Below are 22,401 nucleotides of genomic sequence, written 5' to 3'. Positions count from 1 at the left end.
ATACTTTTTTGCCACAGATGTTTTGATTTACCTCAGAGCAGGTTGCTTTAGTTGGTAGGACTTTATGAAAGTCTATTGAAGAAATTAATTGGGAAAATACTACAGCTGAAAAGGTGTCTGCGAACCGTTATGCTCTTTTGTTAGTGGCTCAAACAAGCTCCAGCCTCTTCATGATAGTTAAAATCAATATGACTCACACAAATAAATTGTCCAAAGGAGTGAGAAAGGGCCGAATGAGAGGCAGAAGCACAAGCTGTGCCTGTTGAGGACACACTAAATCAATAGTGAACAGCAGACATTACACCAATTACAGTTCAACACGAGGAACGATTGTGTAAATGTAATCAGATACAGTCTGGCCAGAGAAAGACTGAAAATCCGAGATCACCGGCACACGAAACCAAAGCTCGGAAGTGTTTACCCTAATAAACGTCTTGCTTTTGTCCACTGAGCTGTGAGCACAGACGCACAGATTAGTGGCGAGTGAAGGCGAGCAAAAGGACTGAAGAAGAAATGGGAGTCCACACTAATACGTTTTAGTTTGAAAAAGCATCTTTTTCTCTGTGTTTTGCCTTCCGTCCACACAGAGACTGAGTTTTTGTCCGAGAAAACTGATCTTTTTGAAAACGCACTCTAAACTAGATACATTTGAAAACGCCATTTTTGCATTGTAATGTGGACTGTGAAAACGGATAGATCTGAAAGCGATGATGTATTTGCTGTCATGTGACGCAGTCATGTGATTGATCCAACCAAAACAATCAAGATGGCGGCCTGTGTTATAGTGGCGCTGTTGTACTCACTTTGATAGCGTTGTTAAAAAATAAATGTTACTTTGAAGGAACGCAATGTGAGGCTTGTACAAAGGCGAAGGTAAGTTTAATCGGAATCAATGTCCGGCGACAGAACACGAGGACAATTGCGTTTCAGACCGTACATGCAACAGGGATTTTCCACATGCACAGGGTCATGATTTAAGCGTTTTTATACGTTTCAGTGTGGACGAGCAACTTTTAGAAATCGCTTGAAAATGCTAGTGTGGACGGAGAGCGTTTAGAAACGAAAACGCCATTTTCAAACGTATCCGCATGAATGTAGACGTAGACTGAGACCAAGATAGCTAACCATTCTTTCTTCTCCCAAGCGGCTGGCATCTTTTCATGCCCCACAGAAGCGATGTGTGTTGTGAAAAGTGCAAGACAAATAAATATGACTTGACTATTGAGTTATCACAGCAATCGAATTATTGGGGGGTTGATATGACCAAAATCTTGGACACAAACATAAACACACGCCGGTCAGCTGCCGTAAACAATCTCTCTCTCTCGCACCACCATCCGCCGTCGGCGGAATCTGGGAGGGGACAGGGGGAGAGAAACACAAATAATTAAAATAGGTTTATTTATGAAATAACTATATTGTAATGCCTATTTTTGGAACCCCGCACAGTGAATTAAATACTTTATAAAATGACAACTACTTACTCTTTATTTGGAACAATGTCAAAATAAGTAAATAAATAATAATAAACTTGTTAACAATCTCTAGTAGTGAACTTTCACCTTTCTGGTGACGTAAAAGAGGTAATGAACTTCTGGTCTGTGATTTCAGTAACCTCGGGCAATTAACCCAGATAAAGCATCTATTCAACGTGCTTTCTCCGTTATCTGTTTACAATAGCTGCACGTCGCTGGTTCTTATGGGTCACACTGAAGTAAACAAACAGTTCTCTCGCTCTCTCTTCTCCTCGAAGGCCAAGCAAAGTGGACGAAGGTTCAAAGATGACAGGGTCATAGTCAATCAACTCGCCTGTTTTAAAGAGATTTCCAACATGTTCCATCTTGCAGAGTTCCAACTTCCTGCATACAGAGGAAAGTAAAAACGGCCAAACGCTTAGTCATCTTTCATTTCAGCAGACAGCAAAGAGCAAGCCTGAACAACATCAATGTCAACTCCGTCCTGCCACACACATACACAAACTGATGGCTGGCACAGTACCCGTGATCTACCCTCTTTATGGGCATGTCGCACATCTACGTTACTGTTCTTATTGTCAGAGCATTGTTCCTACATAGACGTGAGCAGACCGGAGTGTGTGTGTGTGTGTGTGTGTGTGTGTGTGTGTGTGTGTGTGTGTGTGTGTGTGTAGAGAGACTGCTCTTGGCCATATGATGATGATGATGATGCCCATCTGGTTCAGAGCATTCTACAAGGCAACCTGCTAAACAGCAAATACCAAGAATGAAGAATTTTATCAAATCTGTTTTGAAGAGAGCGGAAAAGGTCAGAAGGGAAATCCCAACATGCTTTGCGAGAGACTAGCTGTCTGTAGAATGAGTTATCATCAACGTCATTGTTTTCGGTCATGGATATGAAAAGACCGGGTCTGTATTTGTGGGTGTGTGTGGATAAAATCTCAACAACTACTCAAAACATTGTTTCTGTCTCACACAGATGACGCATGTTAGACTTGGTTCAATCGACATCTAAAGTATTTGCTACCAAAACCCATAAAAGCTGCCCTAAGGCCAGAAACATACAGTTGTAGAAAAAAATATGGGCACCCTTGGTAAATATGCACCCTTTTAAAAAAGGCACCCTTATATTCAATTCTTTGTGCAGCCTCCCTTTGCCAAGATAACAGCTCTGAGTCTTCTCATATAATGTCTGATGAGGTTGGAGAATACATGACAAGGGATCCGAGATCATTCCTCCATACAGAATCTCTCCAGATCCTTCAAATTCAAATTCATGGTGGACTCTCCTCTTCAGTTCATCCCACACGTGTTCTATGGGGTTCAGGTCAGGGATGGTCATGGCAGCACCTTGATTTTGTGGTCATTGAACCATTTTTGTGTTGATTTTGATGGGGTTTTTTGGATAATTGTCTTGCTGGAAGATCAACAAGAGCTGACAGAGGCAGTCAGTTTTAGATTTTTTTTATCTGTTGGTATATGATAGAGTCCATGATGCCATGTATCTGAACAAGATGTACAGGATCTCTGGCATAAAACAGCCCCACAAACATTAAAGATCCAGCACCACATTTAGCCGTGGGCATTGGGTACCTCATCCATGTGTGCGCCAAACCCATCTCTGGTGTTTGCTGCCAAAAAGTATTTTTTTGTTTCATCTGACCACAGAACCCGGTCCCATCTGACAATGCTCTCATCCAACAACAAACTTGAGTGTCTTCAGTTTGCCAGACAAAGGCTTTTTTCTTGAAACCCTCCCAAACAACTTGTGGTGATGTAGGTGATGTCTGATATTTTTTTTAACTTTCTGAGCCCAAGATCCAACTAATTTCTTCATTTCTCCAGCTGTGATCCTTGGAGATTCTTTGGCCTCCTCACTGTGCATGGAGACGATATAGACACACGTCCTCTTCCAGGCAGATTCTTAACATCTCCAGTTGATTGGAACTTGTTAATTATTGCCCTGATGGTGGAAATGCATATTTTCAATGCTTTGGTTATTTTCTTATAGTCACTTCCCATTTTGTGAAGGTCAGACACCTTTTGCCACACATCAGAACTTTATTCTTTAGTCTAACCCCACTGTGACTGAGGATTACGGGAATGTGGCCTGTGCGTTAACTCATATTTATACCCCTGTGAAACATGAAGTCATGGCTGAACAATTTCATGTTCCTAGTCACCCAGTTGCACTACAAAATGTAAAATATGAATGGGTATGTACTTCAGACATATTTTACTCATAAGAATTTCTAGGTGTGCCAGTAATTATGGCCAACGTGTTTTGGAGAACAATATTTATATAATAATGAGATATTTCCCCTCTTTCAATTGTCAAAATATCAAAAAAAATTTAAAGAAAGATCAAAAGGATAAACAATCCAGATTTTTTTTTCACAGCCTTTTTTGCTCATATTTACAATGGGTGCCATTATTTTTGGCCACCACTGTAATCAACAAACGTACAGAAATGCAGATGCCACCAAGCAGTTCTGTTCGAATAGAACATTTATTGTAAACCGTTTAGGCTTGGCGCTATCTGCCCGCTATAGCGCCCCGCACCCATTCTCTTAGGAACCCCTTCATGTAAGTGCAGAGGATTTTCATTCTTCGAGTTAGGCCTTTCAGAAACACAACACACAATGCATGAAACTTGAATAGCTTTAAGCATTTGTGTTTACAAATCATTTAGGAGATCTGCCTACAGAGAGGAAGTGTTACTGTTATTTGCAAATTTTACAAGCCACAATGGACTTCAGCACTACATTAGTGGTTGGGATTAGTTCAATCTGCTTGATATAGGCCTATCTTTTGCTTTCCATAAATTTAAGCAGTTCAGGTTCCTGACTAATTCATTAATTCAAGCAAAAACAGGGAAAAAATGAGAAACAAAATGGAAAACTGATATATTTGTCAGGGACACAGGAAAATGTCCAATGTTGATATTCAATATTGTCAAAATACAAATTGCACATCTAATACAAATATATAATTACTAAACACATCAACAAAAAAGTTTAAGCCACATATTATATATGGGATTATTTCTAACCCTAACTCAAAACCTCTCAGACGAAGAACTTCTAAGAATCTAGAGGACTTTCTAGGTAAATAGTACACGTTTATCAATGATCGAGTTCTCTTGGACCGCAACAGTAAATGCTTTTGAGCTCTCATTAAGTAACAGAAAGGGTTATTTTAGAAAGTTTTCAGCAAAAATTGGACGTGTATTTTGCTCATGATCAATGGGAGCGTAACTGTAACTGGAGCAAAAGGGACTCAATGAGCATTTTGACCTTGCTTTGAGAAAATAGCTGAGCACGTTGACGGATCATTGAGCTACGCTGAAATAAAAAACATTTACGATATGATGCCATCTGATTTCATCAGTCTGAATGCATGGTGACTGTTCATCAGTGCGTGCAAACTAGCAAAAGTAGGGTTAGCCAATAAGGTCATTGTTCACATTAGTTCAACAATGATCAACTTAAAAAAAAAAAAAAAAAAAAAAAGAATTTAAAGGTACATTGCAGCCAAAAATGAAAATGTGCACTTGGTGTCAAATTTTGGTCTGTTCTTCACACCAAGGTTGAACACGGATTGAGAGGATTTGGAATCTAACACACCATTGCAGGGTTTGGAATTATTTCTGGGTGAACTAATACTTTAAACTAGTGGTTCGAACCAACTTTGGCCAATTATATATCAAATATTTAAGGATGGGACCAGAAAACACAATATGAATGACAGTTTCCACACAAGTGTCTTCAGTGGACAACACAAGAGATCTTTGAAGAGAAGGGCATTAAAGTCTGATACAAATGCAACACATCACTAAATAAATATATATACAGCTCTGGAAGAAATTAAGAGACCACTGTCAAATTATCAGTTTCTCTGGATTTACTATTTATAGGTATGTGTTTGGGTAAAATGAACCTTGTTTGATGGCTTGTGGTCATACATCTTCCTCTTGATCACATTTCAGAGGTTTTCAATGGGGCTGAAAGCCATGTACAAGGATAGCCTGGAAGAAAACATGCTTCCTTCTGCTATGACAATGTTCCCCAACATTGGATTGGTTTTTCCAGCAGGACAATGCTCCATGCCACACAGACAGGTCAATCAAGGTGTGTATGGAGGAGCACCGGATCAAGACCCTGTCATGGCCAGCCCAATCTCCAGACCTGAACCCCTATGAAAACCTCTGGAATATGATCAAGAGGAAGATGGAAGACCACAAGCCATCAAACAAAGCCGAGATTACATTTTTGCACAAGGAGTGGCATAGTCACCCAACAGCAATGTGAAAGAGTGGCAGAGGGCGTGCCAAGAATATAAATCAATAAATATCAAAACCCCTGTTAGATCCTATGTTTCGCTCCATCACAATGTCTTCTGTACTGAGGTCTCATCCATTGAACCATAATTAAAAGACAAAATGAGAAGCAGATGCAGGCTTGTTAGTAGCACTTAGAGACCACACACACACACACACACACACACACACACACACACACACACACACACACACCTCTTATGCCTCACCCTCTAATCATACAGTGCAGCCCTTTAAACATTCATTATAACTATTTTCTGTACCAGTTCACATATTATTTCTGCTCAACTCTGTCTTTGCACCAGAGACAGATTTATATAGCAGAATCTTAAACAGACTGGCTGTTTTTTCCACTAAGCGGCAAACACAGAGGTCAAATAAGATGTGTAAAATCAAAGCGTGATCAATAATCATTACGGTCTCGCTGATGGGAAAGAGTAACGCTGAGCCAGTGCCAGTCATCTCTCCTGCCCAAAAGGGCTCAATGGCGTTTGTTTTGTTTGTTTTAGGGCCTTCTGCCAAATGCCCATCAGCATTTACTTGTCAGTACAGTAGGAGTGTGTCTGAGCGGTTGTGTTCTGGGACTTATTCTCGCTCTATTTATCACCATCATCCCTATTAAGCCTGAAGGCTGAGAAAAACACAGAACCCGTTGAACAGTTAGTGGAGAAACTGTCAAATGTGCTGAGGAACACTATATTCTGCCTGGATCATGGAGTAAAATCATTCTAACAGAGCAGGGACACTTCAACTCATATTAGAAAAAGAATATTTAAAAGTAATTTGAACAAAAAACATGATTGCGATCGGTTATGAGTGTATTTAAAAAAGAAAAACAATTATAATGGGGCGAAGACTCTCTCACGTTCTGTTCACTTCATTCCATATTTAACTCTCTATTATTAATTAAGCTGCGTATTGCTGATGTTCTTCAGGATAATAAACACACAGTGACACATATATTATGATTCAATAAGTCTCAAGTCATCATGTTATAATCTAGCTGCAATCTAACCCTGTCCCGTGACAGAGTGTTCATCAGCCGGTGCCATTTCAATCTCTCCCCCTTAGATCAGGACATTCACACGACTCATAGAAGAGGCGCTGACCGCATGGAGAAACGGCCGTTTCAGAGTTTGTTGTTATTTACATTATCTGCTTCTGTATAATTTGAACTGCATTAAAGCTGTAACGCATTAAATGTAACTGCATTAAAGCTGTCTTTTTATTAAAGCTGTAACGCATTAATGCAGTTTTATTTAATGCGTTACAGCTTTAATGCAGTTCCCTGTCTGTCGCTCTCTCGACGGTGTGTCGGAGAAGCGACACTAGGGGTCTCTCTTGAGCTCCAAATATGCCTCTGATCTATGAAAAAAGGCCAATGAGAAGTAGGCAGATAGTATTTGCATACCCCGCCCCAGACATACGGGTATAACAGGTGAGGAAATACTATGAGTTCATTCAGAAATTTTCTTCGGATCCGATGGTTGTGCATGCTGTTTGCTACGAGTCACACCTATTCCTGTATTCCTCTGACGCTCAGCATGCTGTTGGATTGACCGTGCATTACAGCGGCTTTCTTCTTCCTTACACGGCAGAGCAGTTGCCCCTGGGCGCTTCGACAGTGCAGAAACCAAAACTCAAAGAGTTATTTAAAAGAGTGATTTTCTCTAAAAGATTATGTTTTCACTAAAAGAGCAATACACAGCGGTGTTGAACGTCCTTTTCAGGACGCGTCTTTCTAAAGATGCCTTTCCGCCCATGTAGTTCCTGGATGCGGTAGAGTGCTCTCCGCTTCAGACGGCCACAGGCGTTGTCTCGTGTGTCCGGCAGCGATCACACTGAGGCTGCGTTTGTGGATGGTTCATGCTCTCACTGCGAGGGCATGACCATGGCAACGTTGCGGTCACGGCTCGCTTTCAATAGAAAAGAAAGCCACTCCAGCCGCCACCCGCATTGCTCCTTCTTCCCACGGGATTGAGGACGATGCAGCTGGCACTGGAGGCGATCTGGGGATGGCAGCGGGAGCAGCTCCGCTGAGTACGCCCCCTCGGACCACCTGCCCCCCCCCGGCAAGCTCGTTGACTCCCGTCCTTGCTCGAGGTAACAGCGGCTTGCCTCACAGCCAGCCTGCCTATCCTCTGGAGCTCGAGGTGGATGAGCTCGCCGCTACATCAGAGAGCGCAGTATCTGACGCGGATGACTCCCCTGGGCTGCCTTCGGGCCAGCACGCCCAGGATGAGGCTGACGCTTAGATGACCGACATGCTTTCACGGACCGCCGCCATCGTGGGCTTGGACTGGAATCCTCCGTCCTCCCCACAGCCATCGCGGTTGGATGACTGGTTCCTGGGGTCTGGGCGCCGCTCACAGCCACGCCACCCACACGCTCCCGTTTTTCCCGGAGGTGCATGATGAGCTGACGTCATCGAGGAGAGCACCCATATCCACTCGTCACAAAGCCACTTGCTCCGCTCTCGTTACCCTCGACGGCGGAGCTGCCCATGGGTACACATTGATTCCCCTGGTGGTTAGGGCTGTTGCGCTCCACCTGTGTCCCAGAAACCCTACCACCTGGCGGGGTCGCCCTGTGCTCCCTTCCAAGGCCTGTAGAACAACATCTTCGCTGACCGCAAAGGCCTACAGTGCCGCCGGACATGCCGCTTCCGCCCTGAATGCATGGCCCTCCTGCAATTCCACCAGGCCAAGGTGCTCAAAGAGCTGCACGTGGGTAGGCCTGATCCCGATCTGCAGGAACTGCGCTCAGCGACCGACTTCGCCCTTAGAGCCACGAAGGTCACAGCGCAGTTACTCGGGCAGTGACCCCGGTGGAGGGCCGGAAGGAGAATCTTTTGTTGAATTCATTTCATTTGCTGCAGTACCCAAATTCTCAATAATAGAGCTATTTCCTTTGTCTCTGGGTCACCTGGCCAGCAAATGCCATTCTCACGGCACTCTGCCACCAGATCTCAACAGTACAGCATGCTGGACGCGGACCCCCCGCCTTCAGCCCCACGACTGTTCCCCGGCCGGCCGGCTCTGAGTTCAGAGGATGCCTGCACCGGACCTCCTCAGTCGCTAACCCGCCCCCTGCCGGGTATGCGGAGCAAGTGCTGTGAGTCTTTTCTCAGCACTAGAGCCTCGGGACACACCTTTGCCTCTCGACGCCATACTACCTGCTCCACCCCGCTGCGTAGCCCTGCCGGGTACATCAAAATACTTGTCCCTTTGGTGCCCCTAGCACGGAGATTGGATGCGTGGCTTTCACTTCCCAACCCCTCACGCTGGCTGGCCCGGACCATCCGACTCGGTTACGCAATTCAGTTTCCCAGGACCCTGCCCCCCTTCGCGGGTGTCCGCTTTACTGCAGTACACGGCGAACATGCCAAATCCCTGCATGCGGAAATCGCTACTCTTTTACTCAAAGACGCGATAGAGCCTGTCCCTCCAACTGAAATGAAGAAGGGTTTCTACAGCCCTTACTTCATTGTACCCAAAAAGACGGTGGCTTACGACCGATCTTGGACTTGCGAGTTTTCAACCAGGCTTTGCTCAAACTCCCATTCAAAATGCTAATGCAAAAACACATCTTAACTTGCGCCCGGCATCTAGATTGGTTTGCAGCGGTAGACCTGAAGGACGCGTACTTCCACATCTCAATTCTGCCTCGACACCGACCCTTTCTACGGTTCGCGTTCAATGGCCAGGCGTACCAGTACAAAGTCCTCCCCTTCTGCATGTTTCTGTCCCCTCGCATCTTCACGAAAGTCGCAGAGGCAGCTCTTGCGCCGCACCTCAGCCGCCTGGGGCTTCAGGTAAACCAAGAAAAGAGCAAGCTCGCACCGGTTCAGAACATCTCTTTCCTCTGTATGGAGTTAGACTCAGTCTTAATGTCAGCACGCCTCACCAACGAGCGTGCGCAGTCAGTGCTGAAATGCCTCGCCAAGTTCAGGCCGGGCACAACGGTCCCTTTAAAACTCTTCCAGAGGCTCCTGGGGCATATAGCATCCTGCGCGGCACACAAACAAACTCTGGTGCATATCGATTGATATATGAACGCAACTTGGACCAAAGACGTCTAAACGGACCAAAAACAGGAAGAAATTGGCCTAATAATGACCTCAAGCATACCTGGATGTTCTCATCATAGGAGCTATACATTACAGTTCGGTACAGGCGTCAGAACTGCCATCAGCCGTCCTTGCAGTATATCTTCATTTGTGTGTGCAACGGAGGAATTCCTGCAGCTGTTTTGACTCCTTTACAGATTTTATTAACTCTTCGCTTGTTCTCGTTGGATTTATACATGTATATGGTATTTTTACCAGCTGAGAACATTTCGCAAGTTCTGTCGCAACATATACGTCATGAAAATCCAATCAGGTTGTGACTTTTTCCTGATGCCTTTTGTTTCGTATCTTTAGGTTCAGTGTTAAAAATGCCAGTGTGAACTCTAAACGAACCAGAACTAAATGGATCATTTTCTTTTTTGGTCTGGACCAAGAGAACCGAACTACAAGTGTGAACACACCCTTAATCACTGGTGTTGGTTTTAGGCCCAAATCAGATTGTCTGTATGTTGTTAAGTAGTATGTGAATTTCTGGTACGTCAGAACTAAAGAAATCTCTTCCCACTTGTGAAGTAATGAGTTACTTGTCAAGATGTGCATCATTTGAAACCTCAGACAGTGACTCAAATCTCTAACCCTTGTCTTTTCTCTCCATCTCTGCTATTAGAGCTCAATATTTAATGTAGAGGTTTGGAATTAAATGTAGTGAGTGACAGCGATTAGTGTACAAGGGAAACATTATCAGAACTGTCACTTTAAGTGTGTCCTGCAGACTGAAGCACTATTTACTGGGAATGTTTGAGATCCATGTTGCTGATGTTTGTGGGACAAACACAATCATGAAAGATGAGTAACAAGGTTTGACTGAGCAAATCTGAGGGAGGAGAAAACAGTCAAAATAAAGTAACAGGAAGGGTTGATCACACTTTTAATACTGCGCAAATCCCAAATCTCTGTTGGGAATACCATTGTGAAACCACTGTTGTCCTTCACACAAGACAAAGCTGTATATTTCTAAGTAAAAAAAGTAAATTGCAAAAGGACTTAAAACTCTTTTAAAAGACAAAGTATTTTTTATTCCAGCATGGGTCACTCTTGCAAATATGCTAATCAGTACAATACAAAGTCCACTACAAAAAAATAAAAAAGTACTTTAAATACTTTCTTTGGCTCTGGGTGAGTGTTCTGAGCTTCTGTTTGGGCTGTTAGCCCTCTGAAAACATTCCCCCACAGAATTCCTGCTTTTCTTTCAAAACTTATAACAAACTGTTCCCAGACCAGATTTCTCAGCACAGTTAGCTAACTAATGGTGAAAATCACCTCTGTGTGTGTGTGTGTGTGTGTGTGTGTGTGTGTGTGTGTGTGTGTGTGTGTATCTGTGTATTCTGCATTCCAATTGTTCAGATTCTCTTTGATTAAGATGTGTGTAAATTAATGAAGATTTGTTTTTAAATACTTTTATTGAGTTAAAGCTTTTAGACAAATATAGATTGTTCCTCTGCATGAACAGTAATAATGAAGTGAGCGTGTGCAAACTGTAACATTAACTGTAGCACTACCTGTAGCAGTAACTGTAACATTAACAGTAGCGGTAACAGTAACATTAACTGTAGCGGTAACAATAGCGGTAACAGTAACATTAACTGTAGCGGTAACTGTAACTGTAGCAGTAACAGTAACATTAACTGTAGCAGCAACTGTAGCGGTAACAGTAACTGTAGCTGTAACAATAGCAATAACAGTACCATTAACTGTAGCAGTAACAGTAACTGTAGCAGTAGCGGTAAATGTAGCAGTAACTGTAGCGGTAACAGTAACATTAACTGTAGCGGTAACAGTAACATTAACTGTAGCAGTAACTGTAGCGGTAGCGATAGCGGTAACTGTAGCAGTAACAGTAACATTAACTGTAGCGGTAACTGTAGCGGTAACTGTAGCGGTAACTGTAGCGGTAACTAGCGGTAACAGTAGCAGTAACTGTAACATTAGCAGTAGCGGTAACTGTAACATTAACAGTAGCGGTAACAGTAGCAGTAACTGTAACATTAACAGTAGCTGTAACTGTAACATTAACAGTAGCGGTAACAGTAGCAGAAACTGTAAAATTAACAGTAGCGGTAACTGTAACAGTAACTGTAGCATTAACAGTAGCAGTAACTGTAACATTAACTGTAGCGGTAACTGTAACATTAACAGTAGCAGTAACTGTAACATTAACAGTAGCGGTAACTGTAGCGGTAACTGTAACATTAACAGTAGCGGTAACTGTAACATTAACAGTAGCGGTAACAGTAGCAGTAACTGTAACATTAACAGTAGCGGTAACAGTAGCAGTAACTGTAACATTAACGGTAACAGTAGCAGTAACTGTAACATTAACAGTAGTGGTAACAGTAGCAGTAACTGTAACATTAACGGTAACAGTAGCGGTAACTGTAACATTAACAGTAGCGGTAACAGTAGCAGTAACTGTAACATTAACAGTAGCGGTAACAGTAGCAGTAACTGTAACATTAACGTAACAGTAGCGGTAACTGTAACATTAACAGTAGCGGTAACAGTAGCAGTAACCACAACATTAACAGTAGCGGTAACAGTAGCAGTAACTGTAACATTAACGGTAACAGTAGCGGTAACTGTAACATTAACAGTAGCGGTAACAGTAGCAGTAACTGTAACATTAACAGTAGCGGTAACTGTAACATTAACATTAACGGTAACAGTAGCAGTGACTGTAACATTAACAGTAGCGGTACAGTAGCGGTAACTGTAACATTAACGGTAACGGTAGCGGTAACTGTAACATTAACAGTAGCGGTAACAGTAGCAGTAACTGTAACATTAACAGTAGCGGTACCTGTAACATTAACAGTAGCGGTAACAATAGCGGTAACAGTAACATTAACTGTAGCGGTAACTGTAACATTAACAGTAGCGGTAACAGTAGCAGTAACTGTAACATTAACAGTAGCGGTAACAATAGCGGTAACAGTAACATTAACTGTAGCGGTAACTGTAACATTAACAGTAGCGGTAACTGTAGCAGTAACTGTAACATTAACAGTAGCGGTAACAGTAGCAGTAACTGTAACATTAACGGTAACAGTAGCGGTTACTGTAACAGTAACTGTAACATTAACGGTAATAGTAGCGGTAACTGTAACATTAACAGTAGCGGTAACAGTAGCAGTAACTGTAACATTAACGGTAACAGTAGCGGTAACTGTAACATTAACAGTAGCGGTAAGAGTAGCAGTAACTGTAACATTAACAGTAGTGGTAACAATAACGGTAACAGTAACATTAACTGTAGCGGTAACTGTAACATTAACAGTAGCTGTAAGAGTAGCAGTAACTGTAACATTAACAGTAGCGGTAACAATAACGGTAACAGTAACATTAACTGTAGCGGTAACTGTAACATTAACAGTAGCGGTAACAGTAGCAGTAACTGTAACATTAACAGTAGCGGTAACAATAGCGGTAAAAGTAACATTAACTGTAGCAGTAACTGTAACATTAACAGTAGCGGTAACTGTAACATTAACAGTAGCGGTAACTGTAACATTAACAGTAGCGGTAACTGTAACATTAACAGTAGCGGTAACTGTAACATTAACAGTAGCTGTAACTGTAACAGTAACTGTATATATAGAAACAGAAGCACATCATGTTAACTCATGTCCTGAAATCATCACATCACCTGCATCTACTCTGACCAGCATTTTCAGTTTATGAAACAACACAAGACTTGTTTGAGTACTAAACATATTCGTATTTGCCTTCTTTTGACACACAGCAGACCACATCTGAACTGAAATGACAGTTTGGGAAGAAGTGAATGTCACTCACCCAACAGCAGCAGTTTGACTTCTTTAGCAGCTTTCTCTCCGTCTTCCCGCAGATTCCGGTCAATCATTCGGGATCTCTCGGCCGCGGCTTTATCGTCCTGACTCACGGTACAGCCCATAGTTCTGGTTCCGAATGCACGCTTCAGGGCGACGGATTAAGGGCTATAGTTTAAACAGGAAAAAAGAAAAGGGATAACCCTTTTGTCAAGCTGCTGGAGATTTAAAAGAAGAGTGTTTCGTGACTGAAGACTTCCTCTTTTGGCTTTGAAAAATGAGTGTCGCAAGGCAAAGAAGGGAAGTGACTTTAACACTATTTAAATCCAAAAATCGTCCAGATAATCTTTAATAAGGCGTTAATGGTTGAAACCCGTGAGTTTTGATATTGAGATCCGAACACCACATGGGAAAGTGTTGATGTTTAACGATCCCAAGAGAAACGAAGTTCAATCCAGACTTCACAGTTTAACATCACGCGGACAGATGAGGGGAAACCCAACAAAACAACATCCACTCATCCACAACTTTGCCAAAAAAAAAAAGTTAAGAACAACCCCTTGTGCACAGGTATAAAGAAGTCGAGGAAACTGAATCAGAAAATATGAAAAAGCAAAATCCCTCTTCGTCCGTTCAGTTTTCGTCCTTTAGTCCTTGAATCGATCTCTGGGCTTTTGAATAAGCGCCGTTAGGCAGCAAATGCGGAGCTCTCTGATTTGTTTCAATGTTTTCAAACCCGCCACACCCCGATCTGATCTGCTGATCTGCCACACGACACACTTCAGTCACTGACGGCCGACAGTCTGTCTGTGACGCGTCACCGCGGAGGCTCATGGGAAATGACGTTTATCACGCTATGCCAGTGTGCAGATATAAATAGAACTTGTTGACGACGTCAATTTATTGAATTAAATATATATATAAATAGTAATTAGGTTTTGTATAATTTGTATTATTATTATTATTATAAGCAGTTTTCTTTACACATAGCGGATAACATCTGAGTTACATGTTTGACTTTCTCTTGTTTGTTGTTCAATTCTAACTTCTGCTGAAAACGAATCTCTTTTGTTGAGGCTTATATCAGTATTGCCAAGCTGGGTTAACCATGTGTTCTAAGTGAAATGTGCGAATGCAGGTGATGAAATAATGTTTAAACTTAAAGTTTGTAACTTTAAAAAGTGTTTGCAAAGAATTTCTTGTACCCTGCCTGGCCATCCTGGCACCAACCCTGCCACCCTCAGGACCAACACTGCAGGGAAGCACCCACCCAGACCAGTGAGGAAGCACACAGATCTTACAAAAAGAGGCCTGAGACCTGCTGTTTAAATCACCCTTTAAAACCAGAGTGTCCGAGCCTGCTGTCACCTCTCCACACATACCCCAGACATCAGACCTAAACCCTTCACCCAGCACATGCAGCAGGACTCCACAGCCGAAACCCCACACCAGCACCTGCCCAAACAACTGAGCTAAGAGACAACCATCAGATGCCCAACCTGATCTGCTCACACATACTGTCCTAGGACAAAACTTGCTAGCAAAACTCAAACCCCATGGACAACAAAGCATTTATATGTTGGAATACTCAAGGCTTGAGATTACCTGTCTTTGGACTCTAGAGCAAAAATGCAGATTTAATCTCAGATGTCCAAAACTCAGACATCATCATCCTCCAGGAAACATGGATCAGAGGTGAAGGACCCACAGGTTGTCCTTCAGAGAACTCATAATCTCATCCATTAAACTGCCTGGAGTGGCACAGGGAAGAGACTCAGGAGGAATGCTTAAATGGTATAAGTCCAATTTTTCCCACTCAATCAAAATAGTTAAAACAGTCTAATGTTATGCATGGATATAAATTCATTGGGCCGAACATCCTCCTGTGTGCAGTTTCTATTCCTCTAGTGGGGTCTCCCTATATCAACAAAGACAGTTTTACCATTTTAGAAGAAGAGATCAATTACTTCCAGTCACGGGGCAGTGTACTGATCTGTGGAGAGGATACACTTCACTTCCAGAAGGACAAACACCTACTGAGAGGTGACGTCCTTCCCCCACCGACTTACACACCAAGACTCAATAAAACAACAAACATAAACGGGACACACCTTCTCTAACTGTGTCGCACACTGAGTCTGTACACAGTCATTTACACATATGCATTTGCAGATGCTTTTATCCAAAGTGACTTACAGTGCACTTATTACAGGGACAATCCCCCCGGAGCAACCTGGAGTTAAGTGTCTTACTCAAGGACACAATGGTGGTGACTGTGGGGATCAAACCAGCAACCTTCTGAGTACCAATGTATTATACAGAGCACTTATTACAGGGACAATCCCCCCGGAGCAACCTGGAGTTAAGTGTCTTACTCAAGGACACAATGGTGGTGACTGTGGGGATCAAACCAGCAACCTTCTGAGTACCAATGTATTATACAGAGCACTTATTACAGGGACAATCCCCCCGGAGCAACCTGGAATTAAGTGTCTTACTCAAGGACACAATGGTGGTGACTGTGGGGATCAAACCAGCAACCTTCTGAGTACCAATGTATTATACAGAGCACTTATTACAGGGACAATCCCCCCGGAGCAACCTGGAGTTAAGTGTCTTACTCAAGGACACAATGGTGGTGACTGTGGGGATCGAACCAGCAACCTTCTGATTACCAGTTATGTGCTTTAGCCCACTACACCACCACCACTCCAACACTCAGTCAACAGCAGATTATGAGGGGATAGTTACGGTTGGTACACCTATTGCTCAACATTGTGTAACAGCACAGTAGTTTACTTTATAACACACCTTATTCAAAACTCTCTCAGAGTGTTCACAGTCAGCCCACAAACACCGCTGTCAGACCACAGTAAAATCACCTTTACCTTAGAAAAAACTAACCTAGAGGCATCGAAACAAGCCCACTTCCACTCCCTTAAATACATAGAGATGGAAGCAAAGATATATAAAGATATCAAAGTATAACTGGCAAAATCAAACCCAACTAGAACATTTCTGAGCTAACCCATTCCTGAATAACAGTGAAAGTGTCAATTTAGCAGTAAATAGATTGAACAATCTGTTGTCTAACCTAAAAACCACAAAACACAAATATGCACTACATCAATGAGAAATGTTTTGACAAGTAATGCAAAAACCTTAGAAAAGAAGTGAGAATTTGATCTAATCAGAAACACGGAGACACTGACAATGTAACCATCCGTCAACTACCACCAAAAACTCAAATAATATAGGAATCTATAGAATCAAACCACATCTGGGAACACTGGGATGCACTAAACACATCTAACCATGAACAACTACCCGTCCAGAATGTGGAATAACCCCTTTAGTAATGCCCACAAAAGTCATAACACATCATAACAAACCTTGTGCTCTAGAATCGACCAGCAAAGATGACCAAAACCATTTAGATTCTCCAGTGACATCATATGTCAAATACTAACCTTTAAATCTCAAAAAGCACGCAGTATTGATGCCATTCTAGATGAAATGGTGAAGTACACAGACCACAAATTCAATCTGGCCATTCTCAAATGTTTTATTATCACCATTAGTGCAGGTGTATTTCCCATCACGGCCTCATAAGCCCTATTCATAAAAGTGGAGACAAATTTGACTATAATAACTACCGCAGAATGTGTAAACAGCACCCTAGCTAAACTCTTAAACAACAGACTCCTCCCCTTTCTCACTGACAGATGTTCTGAGCAAATGCCAAATTGGCTTCCAACCTAAATATCGCACATCAGACCATATTTATACTCTACATACTCTATATGACTCAACCAAAACTTCTGCTCAATCAAATGAAAAACATACAAAATCATCAAATCAATGTACACTAACAACAAATTTGCTGTCAAAATTGGCAGCAGAGTCGTGGAGTGAGTCAAGTCTGTAGTCTGAGACATAGACTGAGTTCTAGAACAGTCTGCAGCACCCGGTCTTACTCTAACCCGCCTGTTTGAGATGATCTAATGCTGCAGTTGCCCACAAAACAGCGTCTACAGCAGCGCAGACCTACTGCACAATTTCTGCCAAACATGGGAGCTGTCAAAAATAATGATGTCCCAAAAAAGACTCCGTCACCAAGAGCAACACCATAACTTCAAATTAGACAACATGACCTTAGAACACCCTCAGAACTACATATGCCATGGACAGGAAACTTCAACAAGACCGACCTGAGAGCCAACACACTTTATACACTTGAATATAAACTGGCAGAATACCTGAGCACAGTCACCGACCCTAAACTAAGAAAAGTCCTGACCACATACAGACTCAGTGAACATCACCTCGCCAATGAGATGGGCACACACACAGACCTGGTTACCAGCTGTGCCCCCACTGCACACAGCACTGCACTTTTTAACAACATTATGCACAATTTGATTGTATTTTTACATCATATTCTCTAACTGCATGTATATGTGTGTAAATGTGAATTATATGTAATGTTTCTATGCTTTGGCAATGTAAAGCTTTTCTCTTACCATACCAATACATTTATTTGAATCTGAATCTGAGAGAGAGAGAGAGAGAGAGAGAGAGAGAGAGAGAGAGAGAGAGAGAGAGAGAGAGAGAGAGAGAGAGAGAGAGTGAGTGAGAGAGAGAAAGTGAGTGAGAGAGAGACAGAAAGACAGAGAGAGAGAGAGAGAGAGAGAGAGAGAGAGAGAGAGAGAGAGAGAGAGAGAGAGAGAGAGAGAGAGAGATAGAGATGAGAGAGAGAAAGTGAGTGAGAGAGAGAGATAAGATAGAGAGAGACAGAGAGAGAGAGAGAGAGAGAGAGAGAGAGAGAGAGAGAGAGAGAGAGAGAGAGAGAGAGAGAGAGAGAGATAGTGAGTGAGAGAGAGAAGGTGAGTGAGAGAGAGAAAGTGAGTGAGCGAGAGAGAGACAGAAAGACGGAGAGAGTGAGATAGAGAGAGAGAGAGAGTTGTGTTTTCATATCGCCCCCATGTGTCCAAAGTTATAAAGACTCTTCCAGGCATAGACTTTATTCACACTGACACCATGTTTGATATTTAATGGGAATGGATAGATAAACGTCTGGACAATCAGTTTTATACAGATTTATACCGTTCATGTCACTGAAGAATAAGGTCTGAAATAATGCTGTAATAATTCTAATAGAATACAATATTCTTCTGCATCTTGCATTTTAATGGTGTGTGTTTGTCATCATGGAATAAACGAGCAGCAAAAGATGTTCTAGATGTTTGCTGATCATTTGAGATTAACTGGATCAATTTAGATTCATGTTTCCACCTGATTTAAAACAGTTATTCTAAATCCAGTTTTGAAAATTAAATTGATTAAAAATGCATGTTCTTAAAACCAGCCCAACGTTTATCTCATTGTATATTATTGTAGAAGGTATTTTGTGTATTTTCAGGTCTTTTGTCTGAACATTGAAATAGCTAAAAACTGCTAATTGTGTGTAAGAGCCTTAAAATCTATATTAAAATGTGTTCAGAGTCATTCATTAGTGTTTAAAGAGAGAAAATGAACCATTTTAAATAAAATCCTCAATGAACCGGAGGAACTACACTGATGATACAGCTGAAGGATACTGGCACCATTACTTCAGGAGACATACTTCATGAACTCATCCTGATGTTTGACCACATTTAGGTAAACACAAACAAACGTGTCCTTAATAAAGTGAAGGAAACTTCAGTAGTCCCAGCAAACACAAAGCGTTCCCCTAGTGTTAGCGTATGGTTCCTGTTAGGTTCTTTTTTTAGGAACCATTTCCTAATGTTCTAAGAACGTTCTCTTTAGGTACTACATTTTATAACCATAAACTAACATTCCCAGAACGTTCTGGGAACCAAAAATGATTAGCTGGAGTAAACACATGCAGCTGTTCAGGTAATATGCATTAAATCTCTTTGGAAGTTTCACATATTTATCAGGTTAAATATGTTTCAATGCAGAAATTGTATTTGCCAGAGCAGAAATAATTTGTTTGAGGGAGATTTACTGTAATCTCTATCAGTTTTCACACAGGAAGAGGGAAAACAAACCATATGAACATGTTAGGAAACGATTTTTGACAAAGAGTTTAACACGTAAATGGAAAGTTAATGTGACGTGGAGGGCGTGGCCGGGCCGTGATGGTACATGACCAGCACTAAGGGCCAGCGGGAGAGCGAGATAAAGAGGAGCCAGAGGTGCCAATTAGAGAGAGAGAGAGAGAGACGCACGTGACCGTGCTGCATGCGTGTCTGTGTCCTTGTGTTTTATGGTGTTTTAAGATCATTTATATCATTAAACTTTATGTTGACTCTTCAGCCGGTTTCTGCCACCTCCTTGCTGCTGAACCCGAGAGGGAGGAGGGATGCGCTGTCGCAGAGTCTTCGGCACTGCCATCTGTCAGGGGACGGAGGGGTCGCTGCCGGCCGTCGACAGCCGGATGAACTGCTGCTGTCTGCCAAAGAAGGGGAGGAGCAGTTCCATCCGTCAGGGGTTGGAGGACTCGCTGCCATCTGCTGGGGGAGGAGCGCGCTGGCATCTGCCAGAGAGCGGAGGAGTGGTTGAGGACCGGGCGACTAAGTTCTTCTCTCTCTCGTTGTCTCCGCTCACCCTTTCTCTCTCCCCACGCCTCCCCTCGTCTCTCCCCCAGGTTCAGAGTAGGCGGGGTGGACCACCAGGGGACAGAATGGCCGGAAGGACATCGAAGTATCCAAGCCACACCAGTTACTTACTGGGGTACCTCAGGGATCAGTGCTTGGGCCAATTCTCTTCTCCATATACACAACATCACTGGGACCCATCATTCAGTCACATGGTTTCTCTTACCACTGCTACGCTGATGACACGCAACTCTACTTGTCTTTCCAGCCCAACGACACCACAGTGACCACTCGAATCGCTGCCTGTCTGGCAGACATCTCAGCCTGGATGAAGGAACACCACCTTCAACTCAACTCAGCCAAGACCGAACTCCTTGTCTTTCCAGCAAACCCTGCTGTTGAACACAACATCACAGTGCAGCTGGGTTCAACTACAGTTTCGCCTTCCAAAACGGTCAGAAATCTAGGGGTAACCATTGATGATGAGCTAAATTTCACAGACCACATTTCAAAGACTGCAAGATCATGTAGATTTACACTCTACAATATCAGGAAGATAAGATCCTTCCTCTCTGTACATGCCACACAACTGCTCGTTCAGTCACTTGTCATAACTAGACTGGACTACTGTAACGCTCTCATTGCAGGCCTTCCTGCATGTGCTATTACACCTCTGCAAATGATCCAGAATGCAGCAGCACGTCTGGTCTTTAATGAACATAAGAGAGCACGTTACACCACTCTTTGTCTCTCTCCACTGGTTGCCGGTTCATGCACGTATTAAATTCAAGGCCCTGATGCTGCATACAGAACAGTCACTGGGTCTGCTCCAGCATACCTAAAAACATTTATGCAGAGCTACGTTCCCACCAGAAGCCTGCGGTCGGCTAAGGAACGTCGCCTTGTCGTACCAAAACAAAGAGGCACCAAAACACTTTCCCGGACATTCAGTTTCATCATACCACGGTGGTGGAATGACCTTCCCAACTCAATCCGGGAAGCTAACTCACTCTCTATCTTCAAAAAACGGCTAAAAACACATCTTTTCCAAAAGCACTAAAAAAAATAAAAATTATTTACATTTCTTGTTGCACTTAAATCTGTTTTGTATACTATTCTGATGATAGTGAAACTTTGTAATATGGCACTTTTTGTACCACTGTCTCCCTAAGATGATTCGCTGATGTTCTTCCTCTTTTGTAAGTCGCTTTGGATAAAAGCGTCTGCCAAATGAATAAATGTAAAATGTAAATGTCTCCCCTCCAGAGATGGGGGGGGGAGTCAGTCAGACGCTGAATGAGATGATCAGCGGAAGAGCGAAATAAAGGGGAGCCGGAGACACACAGAGAGAGAGAAAAGAACTTGCTTGCCAGCTCCCAGACATGCTGTCGCCCGGTCCTCAACCACTCCTATGGCAGATGCCAGCTCGCTCCTCCCCAGGTGGACTGTAGCAGTTCCTCCGGCTCTCTCCCTTATAAAACACAAGGACATGCTGCATGTGTCCCTCTCCTGAACTTTATCTCGCTCTCCCTCTGATTCACACACCTCCTCATCATCACATTAGCAAAAAGTGAAGCAGTGAAAGTATGCTGGAGGTAAACATCATTCTGTCGAACGTTGCAGATTTGATCCTAGTAACTACAGACGTTCCTGAAATTTCTGTTCCTGCCGAATAATAGAGTCCCACCAGACAAACATACACACACATGTGCACTGTTAAATCCATCAAGAATATATATATATATTATAATATAAACACATTAACTGCCAGCAATGTACTCCAAACTGAGGATAAAGAAACACATAAACTTTTACAAATTATTATGTTTTAATCATCTGACTCAACATCATCTCACATTCACGATATCCAAAGTAAAGATGTGTTTATAATATAAAGGGATTACATTATGTACATTATGTATAAATGCTGTCATGTAAGTAATGAATTCATACAAAATGTTACAAAGACGATGACATTTTTATTACATCAAAGGAAACATTACGCTGAAATTATAAATTCTTCTTCCTCTTTTGTTCTCTTGTGATATGTTGCAGATCTGGTGATCAT

The 22,401-nt window shown here is 42.5% G+C and overlaps 1 protein-coding gene across 1 annotated transcript in view; it reads right to left on the bottom strand.

Moving 5' to 3' along the window:
- Positions 1-14,518, bottom strand: part of LOC127632948 (guanine nucleotide-binding protein G(i) subunit alpha-2-like) — a 68,283-nt gene extending 53,765 nt beyond the window's left edge. Inside the window, exon 1 of the mRNA XM_052111794.1 lies at positions 13,736-14,518. Coding sequence (XP_051967754.1) covers positions 13,736-13,853 — 118 coding nt within the window. The 5' untranslated portion in view covers positions 13,854-14,518. The remainder of the gene's footprint in view (positions 1-13,735) is intronic.
- Positions 14,519-22,401: the final 7,883 nt, after the last annotated feature.

This window comes from Xyrauchen texanus, chromosome 39 (genome assembly GCF_025860055.1).
Source record: "Xyrauchen texanus isolate HMW12.3.18 chromosome 39, RBS_HiC_50CHRs, whole genome shotgun sequence".
In the NCBI taxonomy this organism is placed as follows: domain Eukaryota; kingdom Metazoa; phylum Chordata; class Actinopteri; order Cypriniformes; family Catostomidae; genus Xyrauchen; species Xyrauchen texanus.
This window is presented reverse-complemented; position numbering and strand designations above follow the sequence as displayed.